This window comes from Engystomops pustulosus, chromosome 9 (assembly GCF_040894005.1).
Source record: "Engystomops pustulosus chromosome 9, aEngPut4.maternal, whole genome shotgun sequence".
In the NCBI taxonomy this organism is placed as follows: domain Eukaryota; kingdom Metazoa; phylum Chordata; class Amphibia; order Anura; family Leptodactylidae; genus Engystomops; species Engystomops pustulosus.
In genome coordinates this window covers 95,200,841-95,224,494 of record NC_092419.1, presented here as the reverse complement: position 1 = coordinate 95,224,494, position 23,654 = coordinate 95,200,841, and the positions used below count along the sequence as shown (strand labels likewise).

Below are 23,654 nucleotides of genomic sequence, written 5' to 3'. Positions count from 1 at the left end.
ATAATGACGATTTTTAGTGCTTTCGACAATATGTGTCTTAGAGACATGGTGGGACCGGTGGTATCAAATTTTCCGCTGCAGAGCCCAAGTCGTAACATAGTAATGGGCAGAAAATACTAGAGTCCATTCCAGAACTGCATAGGCCCCATTATCGGTCTTTTTCTTTTCCATTCTTAGAGATTGATTGACATTTGACTGCATGGAGAGCTGCGAGTAGGGAACAATTCATATACAAGGAGTAAACTGTACCATTGGGTTGGTAACTATCAATGTCTGTATTAAACTACAAACTATCCACTACAAAACAAAAAGATCCGTAGTTAGTTGTGTATTTACCAAGGATGGTCATCGATGGTCATTGCCCATCAGCCTCATCTAGGGCAGATCTTCGCATTTATTTAAAGCAATGTATTTTGTCCTGTTTTTCCTAAGAAACATCCATTAGATGTTCTCAGAACTTGTGCCCGTTGTACAGTCATACCACAATTCCTCAGAGCCTACTTATACCGTGTCTACATGACCATGAATCGTTCTAGAGGTTAATCACGTCTGGTTTAGAGGAGTCCTATGAAGGAAATAAGAAAAAAAAATGTCTTTGTTATCCATTATAATTGGAAAAAAAATCCCATAAATGATATGCTCAGATAAAATATTGCTCCGCTTTGAAAACCGTGATGAAGATGCTCGGTTATATGTCATCACCTGACAAGAGGAGACCTTATGTTCCTGGTCTACATGCTGGCTAGCTGTGGGCATCTGCTAAGTAATTTCAGACTCTCAGGTTCCTTTGTCTTGCTACACAAGGGAAACCGCATGGAACTTATTTCTGAAATGCCTGTTCTGACACTGACATGGTATGACATTCTTTCCACAATAAAGATGTGTCTTGTCCATATAGGATTCTCTGTACCTTTCCTAAATGTAACAGACCATAATTACATTGGTTGAAACTTTAGTTGCTGCCTCTTTCTTATGGACTTAAAGGGGTTTTGCCACAAAAGGTAACAATATTACCTTCACTGCTATGGGAGTTCAATATAGCTTTGGATATGGGATCTCACATAGCAGGGAAGGGAATATACACTCACCGGCCACTTTATTAGGTACACCATGCTAGTAACGGGTTGGACCCCTTTTGCCTTCAGAACTGCCTCAATTCTTCGTGGCATAGATTCAACAAGTTGCTGGAAACATTCCTCAGAGATTTTGGTCCATATTGACATGATGGCATCACACAGTTGCCGCAGATTTGTCGGCTGCACATCCATGGTGCGAATCTCCCCACACCATGACACCACCACCACCAGCCTGAACCGTTGATACAAGGCAGGATGGATCCATGCTTTCATGTTGTTGATGCCAAATTCTGACCCTACCATCCGAATGTCACAGCAGAAATCGAGACTCATCAGACCAGGCAACGTTTTTCCAATCTTCTACTGTCCAATTTCGATGAGCTTGTGCAAATTGTAGCCTCAGTTTCCTGTTCTTAGCTGAAAGGAGTGGAACCCGGTGTGGTCTTCTGCTGCTGTAGCCCATCTGCCTCAAAGTTCAACGTACTCTGCGTTCAGAGATGCTCTTCTGCCTACCTTGGTTGTAACGGGTGGCGATTTGAGTCACTGTTGCCTTTCTATCAGCTCGAATCAGTCTGCCCATAAGTGTTAACGAGCAGTTGGACAGGTGTACTTAATAAAGTGGCCGGTGAGTGTAGGTGGTGCCTGCATTACATATATGGCAACTCAAGGGACTCCAAGGTGTCAATGCCAAACAAGAGGAAACCAGCAAACTCCAAAAAATACCAAATTCACTAGGAGTTATCCAAACATTTATTGATAATAAGATCAGAATTTTAATATGGGTTTAAAGCCCCTGCCTTATTTGTCTCAAATCTTTTGTCTGTGCCTTAACTAGACCCTTATATGGCGATACTACTTGGAGGAGCTTGATGGCTACAATAATAGTACAATCACAGGCAGGGCCATAACTGGGAGGGAAAGGGCCCCATAGCAGACTTCTGAATGGGGCCCACTTTCCCCTCAAAAAATATAGATATTTATATACTCACATAGCATATACACACCATATTCACAAATGCATCATAAACATACATACATACAATAAATACACACCAAATATACATACATCATATACACCTATATATAGTATATACAAACCACAAACACATCCAGTAGATACACACCCAATACTGCAGATGCTGGGACCCACTGACACTGTGGGCCCCTTGGCAGCTGCAATGGCAACATGGTAGCATTATAATTTGTATTTGATTGACCTGCATCTTTATTCAATTTATTCTACTTTACTTTTTCTCCAAATGAACCAGTCCAGAACAGTTCTGTCTAAGAAGGATTGCTTTGGAGGCCCATATACCCTAAGTGTCTTTAAGCCATGGACCACAATAGAGATTAGCACATTATTCAAGATTTGATTTGCTGAAACTTCGCCCAATTTGTTTGGCTAGAACTAATGCTGCTTTAATTGTTCTGAAATTGGGAATATAATCTCTAGTCCCCAAAAACATTTTTTTTTAATAAAAAGCTCCTACCTCATTTAGTTAGTTTTCAGTTTTCACTAAAACAATAATAACGAAACTGTAACGGACGTGGTGCAAAGAGACAATAACATATTCCATCCACAGTTCATTGATATCATACAGATCTGTTATACTTCTGCTCGTACAAGATTCGTCCTAAGTGAGTTGAATATATTTGGAATTGATTCGGCGCCTGAAAATCGCCAGATTCACTCTGAGCCTCTGTAGCGATTAATATATTGACTTATCTCTAGATCTCAACATTAATGTCACATTCATCTTAGTCGAGATAATTCTTTAGTACCTTTCACCAAGTTTGTGTTTGGGTTCTCAGGTACCAATGTGAAGTTGGTTTATGCTCCACTTCACCTTCCTATTTCCATTTACAAAGTCCATAAAAATCGAAACAAACCCATTGTTCTTGTCCTATTAATTCAGATTTCATAGAGTGTGTTCTTTCTTGTAGACCAACTCTTACCCTGGAGGACTCAGCATTTCCATGCACTGTGTAGTCTTTGTAGTAACGATGTAAGGTTGAGCATCTCCTGTGGGAGTAAATAAAAAATTCTGGTGTTCATACTCCTTTTATCTTGGCTGAGAAACAGTACAATGACGATGTGCATCCAGTCCAACCTCCACCATTCACATCTAGAAGAGCGGAATGAACAGAGTAGATTCACGTTCACACTGTAACCCCTAATGGCTATCTGAATGTCCGCAGGACCTCCTCCACTCTCCTATAAAAGCCATCCTGTCCATCTCTCTCGCCCCAGCCCTATATATAGGTTTAAAGCAACGCAAGTTAAAAAGTAGGTCTATAATGACTTTATATAGTATACATACACTTATACATATTTCAGTATCTACTCCCACGATAGTCCCTAATCTTCCAAGATTCTTTTCATAATCTATAATCCTTTGGTCTAAAACGCTAAACAAATATTTTTAACTGTAACTTTTAGTATAAAACACACTGTGGATTCTCCCCCCCAAAATCTATATCCACAGACATACCGAGTCATGTAATTTAAAATGGCCAGTAGGAGCTTTACCATTTTGCTGAGCCTACCATTAATGGATTTAATCTTATATTCCATCACATAACATAAATAAGCCAATAGAGGCTTACTATTCAGAAAAAACTCCCATTCATAAACTTAGCAGAACATTCGCAGTTCTTAAATATACCAGGTCACACAATCTAAAATAACCAATGGTATCTTCCCATTCTACCTCTCCTCCCAATCGAAAGAACACACGGCAGATGCATCCACATAAAGATTACTTCTATATAAATATATCACAAAAAATTAGTCCTAAATATAAACTTAAATATGTCTGATTTGAATCCTAAACCAATTCTAGTATCTTATACATTGATTTTAATATAAAATATAAAAATCCAAAAATCATCAATAATTCTAAAACTAGCCCAAAAAACATTTAATCCCAAAACAAATGTTAAAGAATACCTGTCACCAGAATTTTACCACCCTGACTAACAATGCCTGCAGATAAAGGATTACAAGTCCTCCCCATATTACCTAAACTTAGCTGCCAGTAAGGCACTGTACCTTAATTTGTCTGATATGTAAATTAGCTATTCTGACTCATGTCTTCTGGCTTTGACTTTTCTCTCTCCTGGGCTGCCAGTTAACCACACCCACTTATTTTGACGGCTCTGCCTTGTGTTACTTTCATGTCATGTGACCAGAGTGACATCATCTCAGGTTCTTTAGCCTCTAAACATTAGCAAACTGTACCCGTTCTATACTGAACTGTATGTATCTGAGCACATGAAATCACAGCAGCCTCCATGGAGGATGGATAGGGGTAGAAATCCATGGAGGCTTCTGTGGTTTTATCTCATTAGATACATACATTGCAAATTTTGCAAATGTAAAGGGTACAGGACCTTTGATGACATTACCCTTGATGACAGTTACATGACATGAACTGCTGAATAGTAAGGAGGCATAAGACATGAGGAGGAGTAGATGGGAGGGGCCAGCGGAGCAGGACACGCCGCATCTGATGCCAGGGAATATAAGATAAAATTGATTTATGGGGATGTAGATCCAGTTCCAGGGGAATTGATCTCTTAAAGTCAAAATCCCTTATTACAGCTTATCACTGGGAGTCCAAACGAAAAAAACAAAAAAGATACTGTCCAAGGCAGAGAACCCCATTACGGTATTAATGTATGTTGGTCTCTTTAAATTTCCAAGCTTAAAATCTACATCTGAAATAAAACATGAAATTGCCTGGAATCCTCCGCTTGTTCCCAGCCTCATCTCCTCTGTCCACCGAAATGTGTGAATAGACTATTACAGCTGCAGCGGCGTCTGACAGAAAAGCACAGTTGTAGTCTTATCATCTCGCTCAGTATCTGCTACAAAATAAATTCTGCAGCCGGCAGCTCCGGCTAAAGAAATATGTGTCGAGTTTCACCAGTGCAAAGCAGAAGACTGCTGCAGTCTCAAGGACAAGTCAAGGTGATGGCGGAGAGATGCATAGCGCAGACTGACTGGCTCGTAGGCTGCTGTTCAATACTCGGATTACATACAGATCTGCCCTGCTATAGTGTATAGGGCTATTGATGGGATTAAGTATTTGATCTTCAACCCTTGTATTATCATCATGTGTTTAAATCCAGCAAAATTACCGTACCTACATTCATACTGCATTAGAATGGTTATTACACACAGTTTGCATGACTAGTGCAGTATAACAGCAGTATAAGAGCTAATATACTGTACATAGTAGCATAGAAAGTAATTACCTACATATATATTAACTACTTCCTAATATTTCAGTAGGAGGGGTTAAAATTTGCCCACAGTGGTCACATCCCACCAGCGCACAACTAATAAAATTCCCTTTAAATGGTTCCCAATGTAATTTGTGATACGATTTACACATCTTCACCTCAATCCATAAAAGCTATGGCCGCCAAGAAATCAAGCAACTCCGTATCTTCCACAGACGTCTGTGCCAAATCTAATTCCAAACCCTCCCTCTCACATCCTAATCCCCTAATCTCGGAGCCTAACATCTCATCACAGAGTCCCTGTGATCCCAGGACAAACACAGCATCTCAGGTTAATAGATACTTAACCTGTAGGCCCAACTTTCTGGGCCCATCTTGTTATCTGTCTGCTACAATGGATTCTCTTACAACGAGGTATCTCATTTTAGTCAGAAAATGAGATAGTTGTGATGTAACGGGAGTGAGTTGAAGCCCTAAAAGTGGTACAGAGCAATAACTGGAGGTTCTTGACCTTAGAGTTTGATGTTGTGGCATACTAAGAGGGTCAGTGACCCCATAAGACAGAAAATGTCCTGCTCAAGCTAGAAGGAGAGATACCAAAAGGAGAAAACGAGATGGGGAAGATTGTTTAGGAATAGTAATATGGCTGGCCCTGACATGGAGGCACTGTAGTTGCATTGGTATAGGTTATCTAGTTGATATTATGAGGTGATGTGTCTGGCATACTATGGCTGGGCTGTTTTGGGGCTCTCTGGTTGACATTATTGGTACAGTGGGTCTAGCTCTGCTATGGAAGCCCTCTACATGAGGGATCTATAATTTATATTATGGAGAAATGTAATTGGCCCTGTCATATAGGCCCCGCTGTTACAGTTATGGTGGCTTTATGGCTCATGTTATGAGGTAATATTGGCTATATTATGGGGGCACAGTGAAGTTACAGTGGTATAAGGTTCAGTGGTTTATATTATGGGGCAGTGTGACAGGCCCTGTGAGGTCTCTATGATTTACATTATGGAAAAATGTGGTTAGCCCTGTCATATAGGTCCTGCTGTTACAGTTATGGTGGTTATATGGCTCATGTTATGAGGTAATATTACTACTTTATGGGGGCACTGTATATTTTCATTGTTGATAATATAAGGTTCAGTGGTTTATAGTATGGGGCAGTGTGACAGGCCCTGTGAGAGCTCTATGGTTTACCTTATGGAGAAATATGGATGGCCCTGTCATATAGAGCCCACTGTTACAGGTATGTTGGTTTTATGGCTCATATTATGAGGTAATATTACTACTTTATTGGGGCACTGTATATTTTATATTTAAAATATATATTATATTTAAAAATATATAAGGTTCAGTGGTTTATATTATGGGGCAGTGTGACAGGCCCTGTGAGGGCTCTGTGGTTTACTTTATAGAGAAATGGGGTTTGCACTAACATACAGGCCCCGTTGCTACAGGGGCTACATAAAGCATGGGTGCTTTATGATTAATGAAGAGTGGACCTGTTAAAATTCAGCTTTGTCCGAGTTTGTCCGAGGCACTGTGTAGTAACACTGGTATTAGGTTTAGACAGTCTCTATCATGGGGGTTCTATGGTTTACATTACAGATAAATGGGGTTGGCGCTTTCATACAGACCCCGCTGTTATAGTTATGGCTGCCTTATTGGTTCATAAATTATGAGGTAATATTGGGCATATTATTGAGGCCCTGTATAGTTACACTCGCAGTGGATTATTATGGGGCAGTGTGACAGGGCCTTATTATGTGGGCTGTATGTTTAACCTGATGGAGAAATGTGGTTGGCAATGACATACAGGCCCTGCTGTTACAGATATGGCTGCTTTATGGTTGATATATTATGAGGTAATATCAGCCATATTATGGAGCCACTGTGTAGTTTCAATGGCATAAAGTTCAGTGGTTTATAATATGGGGCAGTGTGACAGGGCCTATAATGGTTTACATGATGGATGTGGCTTGGACTGTCATAGGCCCCTGTTGTTACAGTTATAGATGCAGATTTATTGGGGCAGATTTACTTACCCGGCCCATTGCGATCCAGCCCATTCTTCCGCGGAAGAGCATCGGAACGCACTCAAGTACACTGAGCCGGGCTGAGTGAAGGTAAGTGCAAGCTTCGCAAGACTTTTTGTTTTTTAAATGCGGCGGTTTTTCCGAATCCGTCGGGTTTTCGTTCGGCCATGCCCCCCCGATTTCCGTCGCGTGCATGCCAGCGCCGATGCGCCAAAATCCGATCGCGTGCACCAAAATTCCGGGGCAATACAGGGAAAATCAGCGTAAATGGGAAATATTCGGGTAACACGTCGGGAAAACGCGAATCGGGCCCTTAGTAAATGACCCCCATTGTCTGTGTTTTGGGGGCACTGTATAGTTACATGTATGAGGTTTATTGAATGATATTATGTGGAAATATTGGCTATGTTTTGGGGGCACTGTATAGTTACAGGTATAAGGCTTATTGGATGATATTATGCGAGACAGGCCTGATAATTAGGCCTTTGCTATTAAATATCTATGGGGCTCTGCTGTGGTCATTATTAGGACAAAGGGGTCCTGCTGTTTCTGGTATTGGGGTTGACCCTGTTTGGGACATTCAGGTCATAATCCCTTTTTAATACCTAATACATTGCTTGGGAAGAAACACAAGAGTAGATAAGTATGTCTATGGAGGATCCTCATCCGCAATAAACTTTAGGAAAAGACACGTGAAATAATTACATTTCCCATATCATCTGATGGCAGAGCCCTGACCCTGCGATAACAGTCCTGGGACTCAATTGTGCCATATATAAGTGCACTTGTTTCATTTCTAAGCACTTCTCTAAATATTAATATATTCCGATGTCTCAGAGGAGTACAATTTAGACTAGTGCTAATTGAGTGAAAAATGTATATCTTAGCTTCAGGGGAAATCGTGATTTCTTCTTTTTACGTCTCTTGTGTTCGCGGAGCTCCAACAAAATGTCAGCCAGATCCATTTATAAATATATATATCTCAGGTTGCTGCTGGTGGGTAGCCTGTGGCTATGATACTTCCAGCTTCTACAGGGAATTCGAGTTCCTAGCAAAACTACATCATACTAATTGTCATTATCAAGGTCGATCTGCCTGTGTGTTTAGGATGATTAATGAGAAGAGTAGTCTTCTCAGATGGCACTGGGAGTAATGGAGGTAAATAGTCACCTTGCCGGGGATGTGTAGCAATACATTGTCTGTGTAAAGTACAGGTAGGTCTCCACTCTTACAGACGGCTCTATATTCAAGCCAGAAGATCTACCCTATGAGCTCCATATAACCAAATAAGTGTTGCCTTGAAATGAGATGCCCGGTGTATCTCCATGGTAACAGACTACAATCAACAATATGTAGTCTGATCCTGCATTAACGTTTTACTTCCTTCTAATTAGTCTTTTTACTAATGTAGGTAGATGGTCAAAAGTATATATACACTGACAGCCACTTTATTAGGTACACCTGCCCAACTGCTCGTTAACACTTAATTTCTAATCAGCCAATCACATGGCGGCAACTCAGTGCATTTAGGCATGTAGACATGGTCAAGACAATCTTCTACAGTTCAAACCGAGCATCAGTATGGGGAAGAAAGGTGATTTGAGTGCCTTTGAACGTGGCATGGTTGTTGGTGCCAGAAGGGCTGATCTGAGTATTTCAGAAACTGCTGATCTACTGGGATTTTCACGCACAACCATCTCTAGGGTTTACAGAGAATGGTAAAAGAAAAAACATCCAATGAGCGGCAGTTCTGTGGGCGGAAATGCCTTGTTGATGCCAGAGGTCAGAGGAGAATGGGCAGACTGGTTCGAGCTGATAGAAAGGCAACAGTGACTCAAATCGCCACCCGTTACAACCAAGGTAGGCAGAAGAGCATCTCTGAATGCACAGTACGTCGAACTTTGAGGCAGATGGGCTACAGCAGCAGAAGACCACACCGGGTGCCACTCCTTTCAGCTAGGAACAGGAAACTGAGGCTACAATTTGCACAAGCTCATCGAAATTGGACAGTAGAAGATTGGAAAAACGTTGCCTGGTCTGATGAGTCTCGATTTCTGCTGCGACATTCGGATGGTAGGGTCAGAATTTGGCGTCAACAACATGAAAGCATGGATCCATCCTGCCTTGTAACAACGGTTCAGGCTGGTGGTGGTGGTGTCATGGTGTGGGGAATATTTTCTTGGCACTCTTTGGGCCCCTTGGTACCAATTGAGCATCGTTGCAACGCCACAGCCTACCTGAGTATTGTTGCTGACCATGTCCATCCCTTTATGACAACAATGTACCCTGTAACATCTGATGGCTACTTTCAGCAGGATAATGAACCATGTCATAAAGCTGGAATCATCTCAGACTGGTTTCTTGAACATGACAATGAGGTCACTCTACTCAAATGGCCTCCACAGTCACCAGATCTCAATCCAATAGAGCATCTTTGGGATGTGGTGGAACGGGAGATTCGCATCATGGATGTGCAGCCGACAAATCTGCGGCAACTGTGTGATGCCATCATGTCAATATGGACCAAAATCTCTGAGGAATGCTTCCAGCACCTTGTTGTATCTATGCCACGAAGAATTGAGGCAGTTCTGAAGGCAAAAGGGGGTCCAACCCGTTACTAGCATGGTGTACCTAATAAAGTGGCCGGTGAGTGTATATATATGATCTAGGTCAACATATCTGGCAATAAAACTGTAAAATCAGATGAAAATTCATTATAAGTCATAATGGGGCACGTTCCCCGATCCGGAATGTCCGACTGGAATGCATTGTGCCACGATTCACTTAGATCGTGCGCCCGATTTCCTGCCTGTGTCGCTTCCCCAATCAGGTCCAACAAAATTCACCTTCTTCTTCCTGGTGCATGTAAGTGTATTGTCTTGTGACACAATTTTAAAGTTAAATCCCACGCTCAGTCCAAATCCGTTGGATTGTCCTATGGCCCGCCCCCCGATTTCTGTTGCATGAAAGCCGACGCGATTGTGCCAAAATCCGATCGCATGCGACACAATCCCCTTCTGAATAGCTGTCACAGCGGCGCAAATCCCGAAAGTTTCCGAAATCCAACGAAAGTGCGTTCCGCAGACCCTTTGTAAATAAGCCCCAATATGTTGTGTGCCACGATAACAGCACCTCACCTGTCATCAGGTTGTGAGTGGTCAGATTGGACATATAACCCCTTTAAAATTAATGGATGCAAGAAATTGTGATGGAGATGAAATGGCTTCAATGTGGCTGGAATATGTTTTATCAATTTATAGAGCCACTTTCATATTGATTCAGTGTCACAAAAAGTTGGCCTGTTCAATATGGGAGGAATTGCCTAGATAAAATATGTGTCAGATGAATACCTTTCCCAGCTACTGAGAAAGAATCAGAGACTGTCACCAAGAAGGTGCTAGGGTTCATGGGACTTCAGAATTGTCAAAATCTCTGCTTGCTGTCATTATGCCAACAGTTTCCAAGTCTCCTCTGCAGACATATGGACTTACTTACCAACCTAAATGTATAGGTATAATCTATCAACTTCCTTTGGCTGAAATCTCTGCCATTGTTTGGCAGAAATCTGTTACTCATCTTGTTAGCTCTACTACAATTTAACATATTTTCAACCTCCCCCACCTAATCAAACCTAAAGACTATTGACAGTGAGTGGATATTGGGTATTGAGCTTTCCTGCAATGCAAAAGTTGCCAAACATGGTGAATATGTATGGAGAGCGAGAGTAATTGGTCCCTAGTAGCATCTTGAGTACAGGTAAAACCATGGGAAAGGGACTTTTGGCCCTTGCACGAGAATAGAATCAATCCATACTAAGCCCTTACTGTAAATTATTCTATATTTATGGTATAAAACATGTCTGTCTACAGAAACGTATTCACTGTGGACTCTCCTAATTAGACGTATTGACCCGATCCGCAAGATCCAGTCTAATATTGCTTAGTATAATAAAAATAGTTGGCATTTAACCGGTAAGTAGAAAACTTTGATTTTGTCTGACTCGTAACAGTTTCCAGTATACATGGGAAACCCCTTGCAGAGTTTCACCTTAAATTGTGTGATGAATCTGGTACAGACTGCACTCGTTTTCATAAATTTGGGCCATTGTCCTTCTTCCCTGAAAAACATGGTTTACCATATTTTAATTGATTTTGTGCCCATTCTCTATTAAAACTCTAAGACCTTTCAAGTAGAGGCATGGGAATTGTCATGTGGATGTTTATATCTAGTGTTAATAAGACAGATGGACATCAATAATTCCTTCACTTGATAGTATCTTCCCTCTTTGGCATCATAATAACTCATACCTAAATGCTCCAGACCAGAATAATTCCAAACTTCTGCTTTTATAGAGCCGGTCACACTTGCTGATGATCACTTTTGATAAGCTGCATATCAGGTAAAGATATATTAACTTGAAAAGGGTGAGAGGATGCTCTCATAACTAGACCCAAGAGCCTTAGATGGCAAATAACATATTTTGTATTAGGGTTCCCATCTTGAAGTTATGCTTTCACACCCTAATGCATGTTTGCCGATGATAGGTAATCAAATTAAGTAAAGATCCCATCTACCCTTATCTGATCTGGCTAGAAAGTCAGTGAGGCAATCCCAATGGGATCTGTAACAATAGCCATATTGGAGACCCTTCTGCTTCTCCAGAAAGATATAAATACAATAAAGACTACACAGAATATCTAATAATAGTGTTAGGCATTTAGTTCTCAGCGATGCCATGGACAGTGGAAGTATTATCTATGGATAAAGGGATCACAGGACTTGTACTGACATTGTCCGCTTTGGGAAGCCAGAGCTAAACGCTCAACCTTCACTCTGTATTACAGGATAAAATCTTTATCCTTTCCACATAAACCCATTAATCCTTCTCGGCAGAAATGAGAGGTTGTGGGTGTAGCAGGGCACGGTAGTTAGTTTAATTGTAGGTCTGTATTCATTCAGCCACACCGTAGGTGAGTTGTTCCGTACGTGTCACATATGTAGGAAAGACGCAATCCTTAAAAGCGTATAATTCCAGCTGTCCAGCGAGCAGAGGTCCACACAGTGTGAAAATACTTTAATATCGACACTCTCAAACCATCCTTTTCTCTAGGAAATATAATCTAATCATCACGTGCCTGGATCTTCTGCCCTCAAATGTTGGATTTTGGGAATTTATATCCACGTAAAGTTGGGCTCTCAGTGCCGGGCAGTACAGTACAGGCAGTCCCCGGGTTACATACAAGATTGATTCTGTAGGTTTGTTCTTAAGTTGAATCTGTATGTATGTCGGAACTGTATATTTTATCATTGTAAACCCCCCCCCCACACACACACAGAATTTTTTGTCTCTATGACAAATGGATTTTAAAAAAGTTGGGTTGTCCTAACAACCAGGATTAACAATACAACTTAATTACAGACACCTTTGATAACTGTTACAGATGACCATTGTAGCCTGGGGCTAATGTACCGTAAATTACCAATATCCAGAGGTTAGTTTGTAACTAGGGGCCGTCTGTAAGTCGGGTGTTCTTAAGTAGGGCACCGCCTGTACTGACATCCCAAGGCAGATTGTAACCAATTGATCCGAGGGCAATCTCCTTATGATGGGTCATTAATTAGAGATTAGGGGAACTCCGACACCCAGTCACTGATCCGACACCTTGTCACCGCTGATCAGCTGATATTAGCAAGATAGCTGCCCCTGGACAACATAAAAACAGCTGATAGGTGTTGGGTGCCATCAATCTCCTATCAATGACTGATCTCAAAATCTTGTATTTTATGCAAATTATGGGTTTCGCTTATGGTTCGAGGGCAGATTTAGAAAAGTTCAATGATAGCAGTTACTTATGGTTGGCCCAGTGCAAAATCTGTATAGGAGTCTGTAACTATGATGGATTATTTATAGTACTTGTCTTACTAGATGTGCCAACAGCATCTTATGGGCAATGCTTTTGGTTCCATACAGTTGTAATGCCGTACTGTATACCTTGTTGATTTGCTCAGGTTATGGGACTATATACAGTCCCAGTAGTGTGACACAAGTGGCCAATCCAGATGTTTCATCTTGGCATAATTGAATCATTGGAAGGATGGAATAATAGTCTGCTTCCCATATAATTAAATTCCTTACACCTCCCTTTATGGCAAGTCTACAATCCGAGAGCTTTACATAGTTTATCGTTAAAGACACACCACACATTGTACATTATCCTATTACAGTAATCTTCCCGAGGCAAACATAAGATTATCCAAATAGCCTTATTATGTGCTCCACCCTGGATCCCGGTGTAAACATTCATCCTTGAGGGTATTATATCACGTTGTGATGGCGGTGTAGATGTGTTTCGTACAGGAACACCTTATGATTAGTGTTTCCTTCACTTAACATCTGGGAACGGTGAGAATCAGAGAAATATGTGCCACTAAGTCAAACACTTCTGAAGTTAATATAGTCTTTTGTAAGGAGGAATGTTCTACTGTTTCCAACAGTCCTAATATTGGTAAAACTTAAGGACCCAGATGTCAGTGGGGAAGAATTGATGCAAATCTTCATGAAAAGTGATTATTTTTGGGATGTAGTGATTTAGGGCACTCAAAACATTTTTTATTCTTAATACTTAATATGCAACACAATGGGTGGAATTTTTTAACGCACTTGCTCCACAGTTCTGGTGGTTTTGCACAAATAAACCTAAACTCCTTGCACCACATTTATCAAGGTTTTTAAACCTTTTTTTGGCACTTTTGTGGGGCTCTTTCTTGTGGCCTCATGAGAAGGGAGCGTGGATTGCGGGAAATCGTCCATGCGCCCAAATTTCTGGCAGTTAAGACTAACAGAAAGTAGGAACTGACAGTCTTATGCTACACCAGAATTCATCATCACAGTGATTAATCTGGCGCAGTATTTTCCAGCGGGAGACTGTCGGAATCTGAGACACACTGTAAAATCCCCCACCCCTGTGAGTGTCACCTCCTTTATTTTTTGGCGCACAGGCTAATTTCCATGTGGCCACACCCACTTTTCTTCAAAGCACGCCCCTTTCACAAGATCATGCCCCTTTGTTGGTTGAGTCGGAAATCAGTCTAAAAGCCTTTAGGAAGGCATTTTAGGAATCATTTTCGGAATCATTTTCAGGAGCAATAATGAATCCCCCCCATTGTACTAATGTATGGATGACGCTGTTGTCTACGTGGCCCCCCTGTTTTCACCCTATAACATCTGTATAAGGATCTGGACTTAGATCTTTAGGTGTGGTCTCTATTTAATGACAGCTGGGAAGGGACAGGAAGGGACGTGGCTAGTGAACAAGCCAAGGTCAAGGCAGGAATAATAACGGCATAAGGGTGAACAAGCAGTAGGCAGCACAGGCTCAAATTGTAACGAGAAATGTAGGGTGAAACAAAGCCAGTACGATGTAAGTGCCATTGGCTGCTGAATGTCAGCATTGCAGATACAACGACACAAGCCAATTTACATCAATCTCTAGATGTAGGCTCATTTCAATGGAAGGTGGAACTAGAGATGGTGGTGTGTGGTTCCATAGTGACAGCCAGAGATGTGGCCAGTGGATAAGCCAAGATCAAGGCAAGCATAGTAAATGCCTAATGGTGAACAAGCAGCAGTCAGCACAAGGATAATATGATAATCAGGCAGAGGTCAGGTCAAAAGGAAAGTACTATTGCGGCATTGCAGATATACTGACACATGCTGATTTACATCTGCTGAATATTTATCTCCTATGATGAACTAGATGGCTCTTAACACCCGAGTACCACCATGGTCTCTTCCCAAATGTCATAGAATAACATGGGCTCCATCACCCCCATAGATAAGAAGAACCATTACTAAAAATAGTTGGTTCTGGAGGAACAGAGTGCGACAGGTTTTATTACTGAGGAATTATTCGTCTTGCGTACCCCGTCCTTGCTGCGGCGAGAAAGAAAATGTGAAGCTTTGACTGCGCAGCTCTTTACTAGAACAGTCAATTCTGACCTTACTAAATGCTTCCATTAGTCACACTTCCCAGTGCTGAAAAGGTCTGCACTGTATTAAAGGGCTTTGACATTAAATCGTTATTATAGTATCGTCTGGAAATGGACCTTTCATTGCCACAAGTCACATTCAGATGTTTTACTAGAATGAAGAGCAGGGGGCCATGTATGCTAAGAAGACAGCCAGGGCCACATCATGGAAGTCTATGGACTCTGCATAGAGCTATTACATGGCTTTCAGAGGTTGGCATGTAATGCCAAAGGATCGGAGGAGATAAATATCATGGTCATCCAGTCCTTAGCTAATTGCACTTTCATTATTTTTGCAGCTTAATTGATCTTTCTGGTATAAATGAGATGAGATTTGTCTAATGTGTGGCACGCTAGATGAAGGGTGGCATGGCATGAAGAATATGACAGGGTGATTGGCACCTGGCAGCATGAATCAGATAAGCGTCCTGTAGAATAAAAGCATTACAAATCTTGATGTCATAAGGAAAGTCAGGTCCATGATGTTCTGTGCAAAGACAGTCATCTACAAACCCCAAACATCAGAGGCTACAGGACGAGTTTCCTCCTTCCTCATCGTATAGACAGTCCCCTACTTAAGGACACCCCACTTACAGACGACCCGTAGTTAAAGACGTACCCTTCTGCCCACTGTGACCTCTGGTGAAGCTCTCTGGATATTACTATAGTCCCAGGGTGCAATGACCAGCTGTAAGGTGTCTGTAATGAAGCTTTATTGATAATCCTTGGTCCCATTACAGCAAATTAAATTTTGAAACTCTGATTGTCACTGGGGCAAAAAATAAATTTTTTGGCTGGAACTACAATTATAAAATATACAGTTTCGACTTACATACAAATTCAACTTAAGAACAAACCTATGGACCCTATCTTGTACATAACCCGGGGACTGCCTGTACAGGCCTCTTCTGTTAGGTGATCATTTTTGTTTTCACGCAGGAGGATCTTTTTACAAAATCAGAAAATTCTCCATAACCAAAGGCGATTCATGAGACAACAGGTGGCCCAGGGCTCTTACCTAAATTTACCTCTTATAGTTGTTCCGTTTTTGGTTTATTTCCAACATCATACCTATTACATGTAGTTGGACCATAGTCTTCTTCTCGTTGTCTTCTTGTCTTGTCATAAATTTTGGATGTTGGGAACAAGTTGTGAACTAAAGGCCAGAAGAGGTAAACCTGCCTTGAAGTAGAAGAGTGACTCATATGTAGACGTAGGGATGTTCTACGTTGTCAGATTCAGTTGATAATTCCGGAATGATTGGAGATATTTACACTTAGTGATGAAGAAGCTATGAATAAGGAGACAACATCACAAAAAGCAAATGGAATGACAAAGTTGGTCATACAGCTTAGAGGTCTACATAGCCATGTGTACTTAGCCACGTGCAAACTCATTACATATGAAAAGTGGTGAGCCTAAAGGCGAGTAATAGAACGACGCCCACTGTGCCCCTTACACTAGTAATCTAGTAATATACAGGGTTGTTTTTAGAAACTGGGTACTCCATGCTGACATCGGATATGAAGAGACACTATTTTTAAGAGTCTTGTCCTGCTTTGTAGCAGGTGAGTGAGCCCCTGGTGCTGCCCCCCATTTTGCTGCAGGTGGTGCCGCCTGAGGCAAGAGGCTCAACTCGCCGCATGGCCAGTGCACCCATGTGTATGAAAATAAATGCAGAAAGTGGGCTTTAGATTTCTTCATACTTTATTAAATTTTGTATGGGTTATTTTTTAGCTTTTTCATTTATTGAAAATGTTTAACCTTTCCGTTTCCCTCTTACTTTTCAGGTTTGTCTGAGAATGTAGCAGACTTTGAGAAGAGAAGACAAATATATGGTGTGAACTTCATACCTCCCAAAAAACCCAAAACCTTCCTGCAATTAGTCTGGGAAGCCCTCCAGGACGTGACTCTCATCATCTTAGAAATTGCTGCCATTGTCTCCCTGGGCCTTTCATTCTATGCACCACCAGGAGAACAGAGTGAGAGTAAGTCAACTATGATACTTGGGTATTGTGTATATAAAAGATGACTGTGTCCTGAATACGTATTGTTTCAAATGTGCTTCAACGAGTCTTCTGTGTATTTTTTTTTTCTGAAAACAAAAATTAGGGGACAGTGTTGTAAAATGACAATAACTACTGGGTAACTATATAACGGCTACACTAAACCTCCTCCGGCAGGCCTTTCACTTGATGAGGTACCACTTGATTCTTTAAAAAAATGGAAGCAGCTGCCTTGTTTCTCCTGTAAATTGGGGGCCTGCTCATTCAGGGTTTTGTACAACTAAGTTTTTGTAGGACTCCAGAATTCAAAACATAAGACGGGATTATATCAATGAGACCATAGATAGGAGGAAACAAAAACTTGGCCTTAAAGGGGAACCAATTGTGATCTTTGCCAAAAGGCTCCTAAGACGAAGTATATCTCCAATTTAAGAACCAGGTTGTAAAGGAGTAAGAAAAAAACTCATCGTATTTGGATTGCTTCAGATATTATCTATATCCTTAGACCCATCTGCAAAATCTAAAAGGAAAATCAAGATATGCCTTCCGTTATTATACCAACTACTGCTAGTCAAGGAAAAGTTAAGACATCCCTCTACACATTAGATGGTCAGCCAGTCCATGATGGTGTAAAAGGGGTTTTCCCATGAAAGAAATTACACAATAAAGATCATTTAACCCTTTACTCTACTATTTTACTCAGTTGTATTGCTATTTTAGCTCCTATCACTCTCTATGATGCTCAGTGCAAAATCCCAGGGTGTGGGTGGGGGCCTCTCTAAGCAGAAACATTGCTGTATTATCCATCTAGTTCCGTGGGTGACAAAGTGGTTAGATTATCAGGGCACAAATGTATATGCACTTTCATCTGAATTCTAACACAATGATAAATAGAGAAATGAGACAGATCAGAGGTGATTACACAGAGTCTGACAGACCATTACACTGTTACATTGTGATCTCTGCTACATCTCACAGATATGTGCCTGCCGCCCCCTTCCCCCGGATCACTTATTTCCTTGTAGCTTTGTAGTAGCTTGCAGCCTCTCTCTCTCTTCACGATCTCCTGGCAGGATCTGAGTGTCTCTGAGGACTGATTGACAGTTTGGAGTTATATCTGTAAAATGCTGCATTTTTGTTAATAACAGTGAATTTGAGAATGTGTTATTTTGTTATCCTGAGTACTTATAAGAAACCACAATGTGGTTTCGATGGACAGAAGACTCTTGTGCATGTACAAGGCCTTAATCGATAATAGGATGGGACCAAGCTTGACAAAACATGTCCCTTATTTGCTCGTACACCATAGCAGGCCTTGGTCCTTGTCAGTAAGGTTGCTCATAACCTCAAGTCAGCTAACCCCTTATCCTTAATTATTATAAACAACCAAATAACTATAAACCCTTGTATGTAGGTAGAACACCTTCCTAAAAATGCTTTTAACCTTATATATATTGGGAATTTAAGGCTAGGCTATCAAGATTAGATCGCTAGTTGTCCAACTCCCGACACTCCCAATAATCAATTGATTCTGGTTGCCCCAGTGCTACAACTCTGCTCCCTGAGTAGTGGCCACGCTGTGATACTAACACACAGCTTCCAGTCATTTGAGAATGGAGATGTTCTTATGGTTTTTTTTATCTATTTGGTTGGGTGTGCGGTGTTGGACCCCCACTGAAGGATAGGTTATCAATATATATATATATATATATATATAGCTTGGGGCAATCACTTGAACATATCTCAATATAGAAGTAGAAATGTGGTAATTTTTTATGCTTTTAGGACTTAAGCCCCTCTCTTGGTATTAAGTATTTATGTGTTCTCCTCAAGTGTGTGCCATAGTTCTGAGCTGAAGAACATCTTGTATTATGTGGTGTGCTCACGAGGCTCTGAATACCTGGAGCAGGGATTTCTTATTTAGAGCCGCTCTACTATAGAGTCATCCCTTCAAGCACACTGTGCATCACTTGTCAAGCACCGCTCAACGTGAATGAAGAAAGAGTCTTGTCCCCGATGTTAGATTATCAGATCGTATCAGTATTCAAAAGACGTGTCTTACAAAATCCTAACAAGATGTCTTATTTCTGCTCCGTGTATCGGAGCAATCTGACACAACCTCCCCCAAGACATCCCTTATCTCTGCATATCTGCATTACTTCCTCTAGTTCATGAACTCATCTGCCAAGCCCAGTTCAAGGGACCATCCACCATATTTACTACTGGCTTCATTAGTATAGACCCTCTACTTATTTTCTCATAGACCACTTTTGTCTTCACTCAATATGGTAAACTCCACCAGAAAACTAGGCTGGACGGGAAGCAATTTGATTGACAGATATGGAGATCACTACTTTTGCCAGAAAGTGTCACAGAGGTACATGCCACCAATCTATAGACCATGCTGGCCATGCTGATGAGTAAAGGGGTGCAGATTTCAGGAGAGAAATAAGGGTCAATAAAGTTGTCAAGCCAAGTGAAGTTATGTATGAGGGAATCAGAAATAATAGATGTTGGCCAAATTAGAGTATCAGGCAGGCCTCCAAAACTCCTGTTAAAGCCTTTATATATGGAAGTAGGGGTGTCTTACGTAGGAAAATGTCTATACTTCTGTAAAACAGTTTATCTTGTGCACATACATACGATCCGGCTCCAAGACCACTACCAAGGTCCATTTCCGTTTTCTTAAAAAAATCCAAAACTTTATTTTCATCTTTGCATATAGATAAATTCACACTCGTCAACACGACAGGTCAAAGATAAGTTGCCTACGCGTTTCGGGTAGACACCTTACCCTTATTCATGGCTGAACTGTGTAACTCGTGGTCCCTGTGTGTGACTTGGATGGATGTTTGCATATTCTTTTAGAGTTTAATACACAAGTTTGGCATCTGAAGGTCAAGACTACACTTAAATGTCTTACTCCCATGACAAAACATATTTCTTCTGTCAGTAGCCATCATGTTTCTTTACGGGCTAAGCAAAATAATAAATTGGACCCTTATAACAAATATAACTCTTTTACATACCATTAAGAGAGAAGTATAGGGACATAAGATTCAATATAGGTCATGTCTAGTCAGTTGTCTACTGGGTTTATATGGGAATACGATAGTCCCCGGGTAACGCAGAAGATAGGTGCTATAGGTTTTTTCTGAAGTTGAATTTGTATGTAAGGTATTTTATTAAGTGTAACTCCAGCCAAATAATTTTTTGTTCCCTGTGACACTTGGATTTTAATAATTTTGGGTTGACACCGGAACAAGAATTACCAAAAAAAGGTTTGTTGAAGACACCTTACAGTTTGGACTAAAGTTTAGTAAATAATTAGAATCCAAAGAGCTTCCCCAGAAATCTCAGGGGGCAGTTTGTAACAGGGGTCATCTGTAAGTGGGGTGTTCTGAAGTAAGTTACATTTTCTAACTGTCCTTATGTACTTATCTACTGAAGTTGTCATCATATCGCCATCATCATCACCATTAGAACCTCTTAACTGAGATAAGTCACAGGGGTGATATACCCACACACCCTAACATGATCTACTGCTACCTGGGGATAAAATGCAATTGATATAGTAATCATTATTGACCCCCCTTTGAGTCCTAATTGTCTACAGCAGATCCAACCTTAGCGCTCCTCAAGAGTAGTTTACTATAGTGGTCCTCCTGAGTCCTCCTCTAATCACTACTCTTCATGTAACAAGTAAATGCAGAAGTGATTGACTTCTACACCATTGACTTGTGGGACTTGGATGACTCTAAGCAGCCATATGTAAAATAAAACTGTAAGGACATATATAAAATAAAACAATATTTCATGGTGGTCATTTTTGTGAAGAATCTTAACCCATGATTGGATTTTTATGAAAACCAAAACCATATCTTTTCTTAAGCGTTGAACTAGTGACCATCAAAAGTAGATCATCCAAAGCAAGTTTTTCCATTCTCCTAAGTTCTCCGAAGACCAACTCTTTGGAGGATCGGCAAATCCATACATTACATTGAGATCATGAGGTGAGATCCTCCGATTCTTAGAACTAAACCTTCTTTCTAAACCTTCTAACTAGACAACACCTCTCTTCAAGATGCAAATGTTCTCCTACTGCCAATATTTGTGTGTGAATTAGATTAGATTGCTGTTACTAACAACCCCAAACAACAAAAAGCCAAATATGTTGGGAATAACTCTAAATATGATTAATACAGGAGGTCCTCTACTTAAAAACACCCAACTTACAGACAAGCCCTAGTTACAAACTGACCTCTGGATGTTGGTAATTCACTGTAGTTTAGCCCCAGGCTATAATAATCAGCTGTAGGAGTTATAAAAAGTGTCTGCAAATAAGCTTTATTGTTAATCCTGGTTCTTATAACAACCCAACATTTTTAAAATCAAATAATCACAGAGATCAAAAAACAATTATAAAATATACAGTTCTGACTTACATACAAATTCAACTTAAGAACAAACCTACAGAACCTATCTTGTACGTAACCCCGGGACTGTCTGTATACTGTCTATATTTTATACAAGGGTTGAAGAAAAATGCAGTGTTAGGAAGTTAAAGTAGTTGGCCATCTTTCGTTTTTTTTCCCTAAATAAAAAATCATAAGATTCCTATTACCAAAGTAGCTCTACCCATCCCAAGACCACTCACCCAGTACTTTACTGTGCTGCCCGCTCGTTTCCTCGTGTCCCAGAGAATGAAGATGGCCATGGACCAAAGTACAGGAAGGGAGGATCGGGACAACGATGGAGAACTTGAAATGAAGGTAAGTGGGACAGTTGACACTCAATCTGACCCCAAGCCATAGTTAAAATTTTGATTAAATTGGCCGAACCCCTTTAAGATTTATCTGAGTAGTATTGAAGTTATATGTCTACGTCTGCCCAGTAGATCATGATAATCCTCTACTACTACCCATTAAGTATATAATATATTGGAATATAGATAGTATACATTTAATGTATAGATAGTATAGGTTTAATGTAATATTTAGTATGCGGGAGAAGAAGAAGGGTCATGTGGCCACTTCCCTACCCCCAATAGCTCAAGTCTAAATGTAAGATTTCCAGTCAATATAATCTAATATTTCAGGGTTGTGGCACAGAGGAGAAGGGAAATACAGGAATGTGTGCGGTTATGGCATTTGGAGGCTCATTAAATAGTAAAGAATAACATGAAATAGAACAAGTAACTGCAAGCTCAGCAAGAAATGCACTGCCACCATAATAAAGCATTAAATTCCCAGCCACTTCCAGAACTTATTATTTTTCCTGACCTACAAACCTACATACAGTGCGCAACTCTACATCAATAAAACGTGCACGTACGCTCACGCCAACCCTCCTTGTGGGATCTCCAACCTGTATTGTGGTTCCAGTGCTTCCTCCATTATACAGGGCGGGTTCATCTCTCCGGTTGCCTTGCAGGTGGCACTCTGAGGGATGAAATAGGGATAGAGGAGATTGTGAGCACTTAAAAGGATTATTGTGGATTTATAAAAATTTGGCTAAAAGCAGAGATAAAGGTAGAATAAAAAATATTTATACTGTACTTCCCATTTTGGGTTTTTTTTTGCTGTCATGCTAGCGACCCCTGTCAGGTTTCCCCCATGTGACTACTACAGCTTATTACTAGTTTCACAAAGATGCTAGCAGGCATGGCAGAAGGCCCGCTGGCATGGCTACTTACTTTTACCCTCTTGTTGATGTTCACTGAAAAGGGTTATTTAAGGCACCTCCGCCCTTTGGAAGGTACCTTTCTCTTGAATAAGGTGATTTTCTGTCTGTTACATGACCTCTGTTTACTACTTCTGTACCTTGCGCCCAATTCTGGGTGCCAGATAGTGTAATTTTTTCCATAACCCCTTAAATGCTGTGGTCGCTGTAGACCACAGCATCTAAGGAGTGAATTTCCCAGTATGAGAAAAACTCTCCGTTGCTATGTGCCCTGGCAGAGTGAGTGTGCCCTAAAAGGTCGAGAAGTGAGGTGGAACAGTACATAATAAAGTTGATTAAGATAGGTGCGACAGGCTGTGAAAGTGATCTAGCACCCACAGACCCCATTGTGTGGCTGCCTAAACCCTCCTAACTCTGCAGGACTAGACTTCCATAGTAAACTGTAAGTGGTACAGAAGAGAAAAGAGACGTAACGTGTAAGCCCTAATTCGTTAAAACCATTTCTATGCTTAGTTAATTGAGGTTTATTTTTATCTCCAACTCCATCCCCATAGAACACCATTAAACAGGTT

The 23,654-nt window shown here is 40.8% G+C and overlaps 1 protein-coding gene across 5 annotated transcripts in view; it reads left to right on the top strand.

Moving 5' to 3' along the window:
- ATP2B3 (ATPase plasma membrane Ca2+ transporting 3) overlaps positions 1-23,654 on the top strand; it is a 132,733-nt gene that overhangs the window by 58,737 nt on the left and 50,342 nt on the right. For all 5 annotated transcript variants that reach the window (XM_072124017.1, XM_072124013.1, XM_072124014.1 and 2 more), the window contains exon 4: positions 17,185-17,382. In XM_072124017.1, coding sequence (XP_071980118.1) covers positions 17,185-17,382 — 198 coding nt within the window. The remainder of the gene's footprint in view (positions 1-17,184; positions 17,383-23,654) is intronic.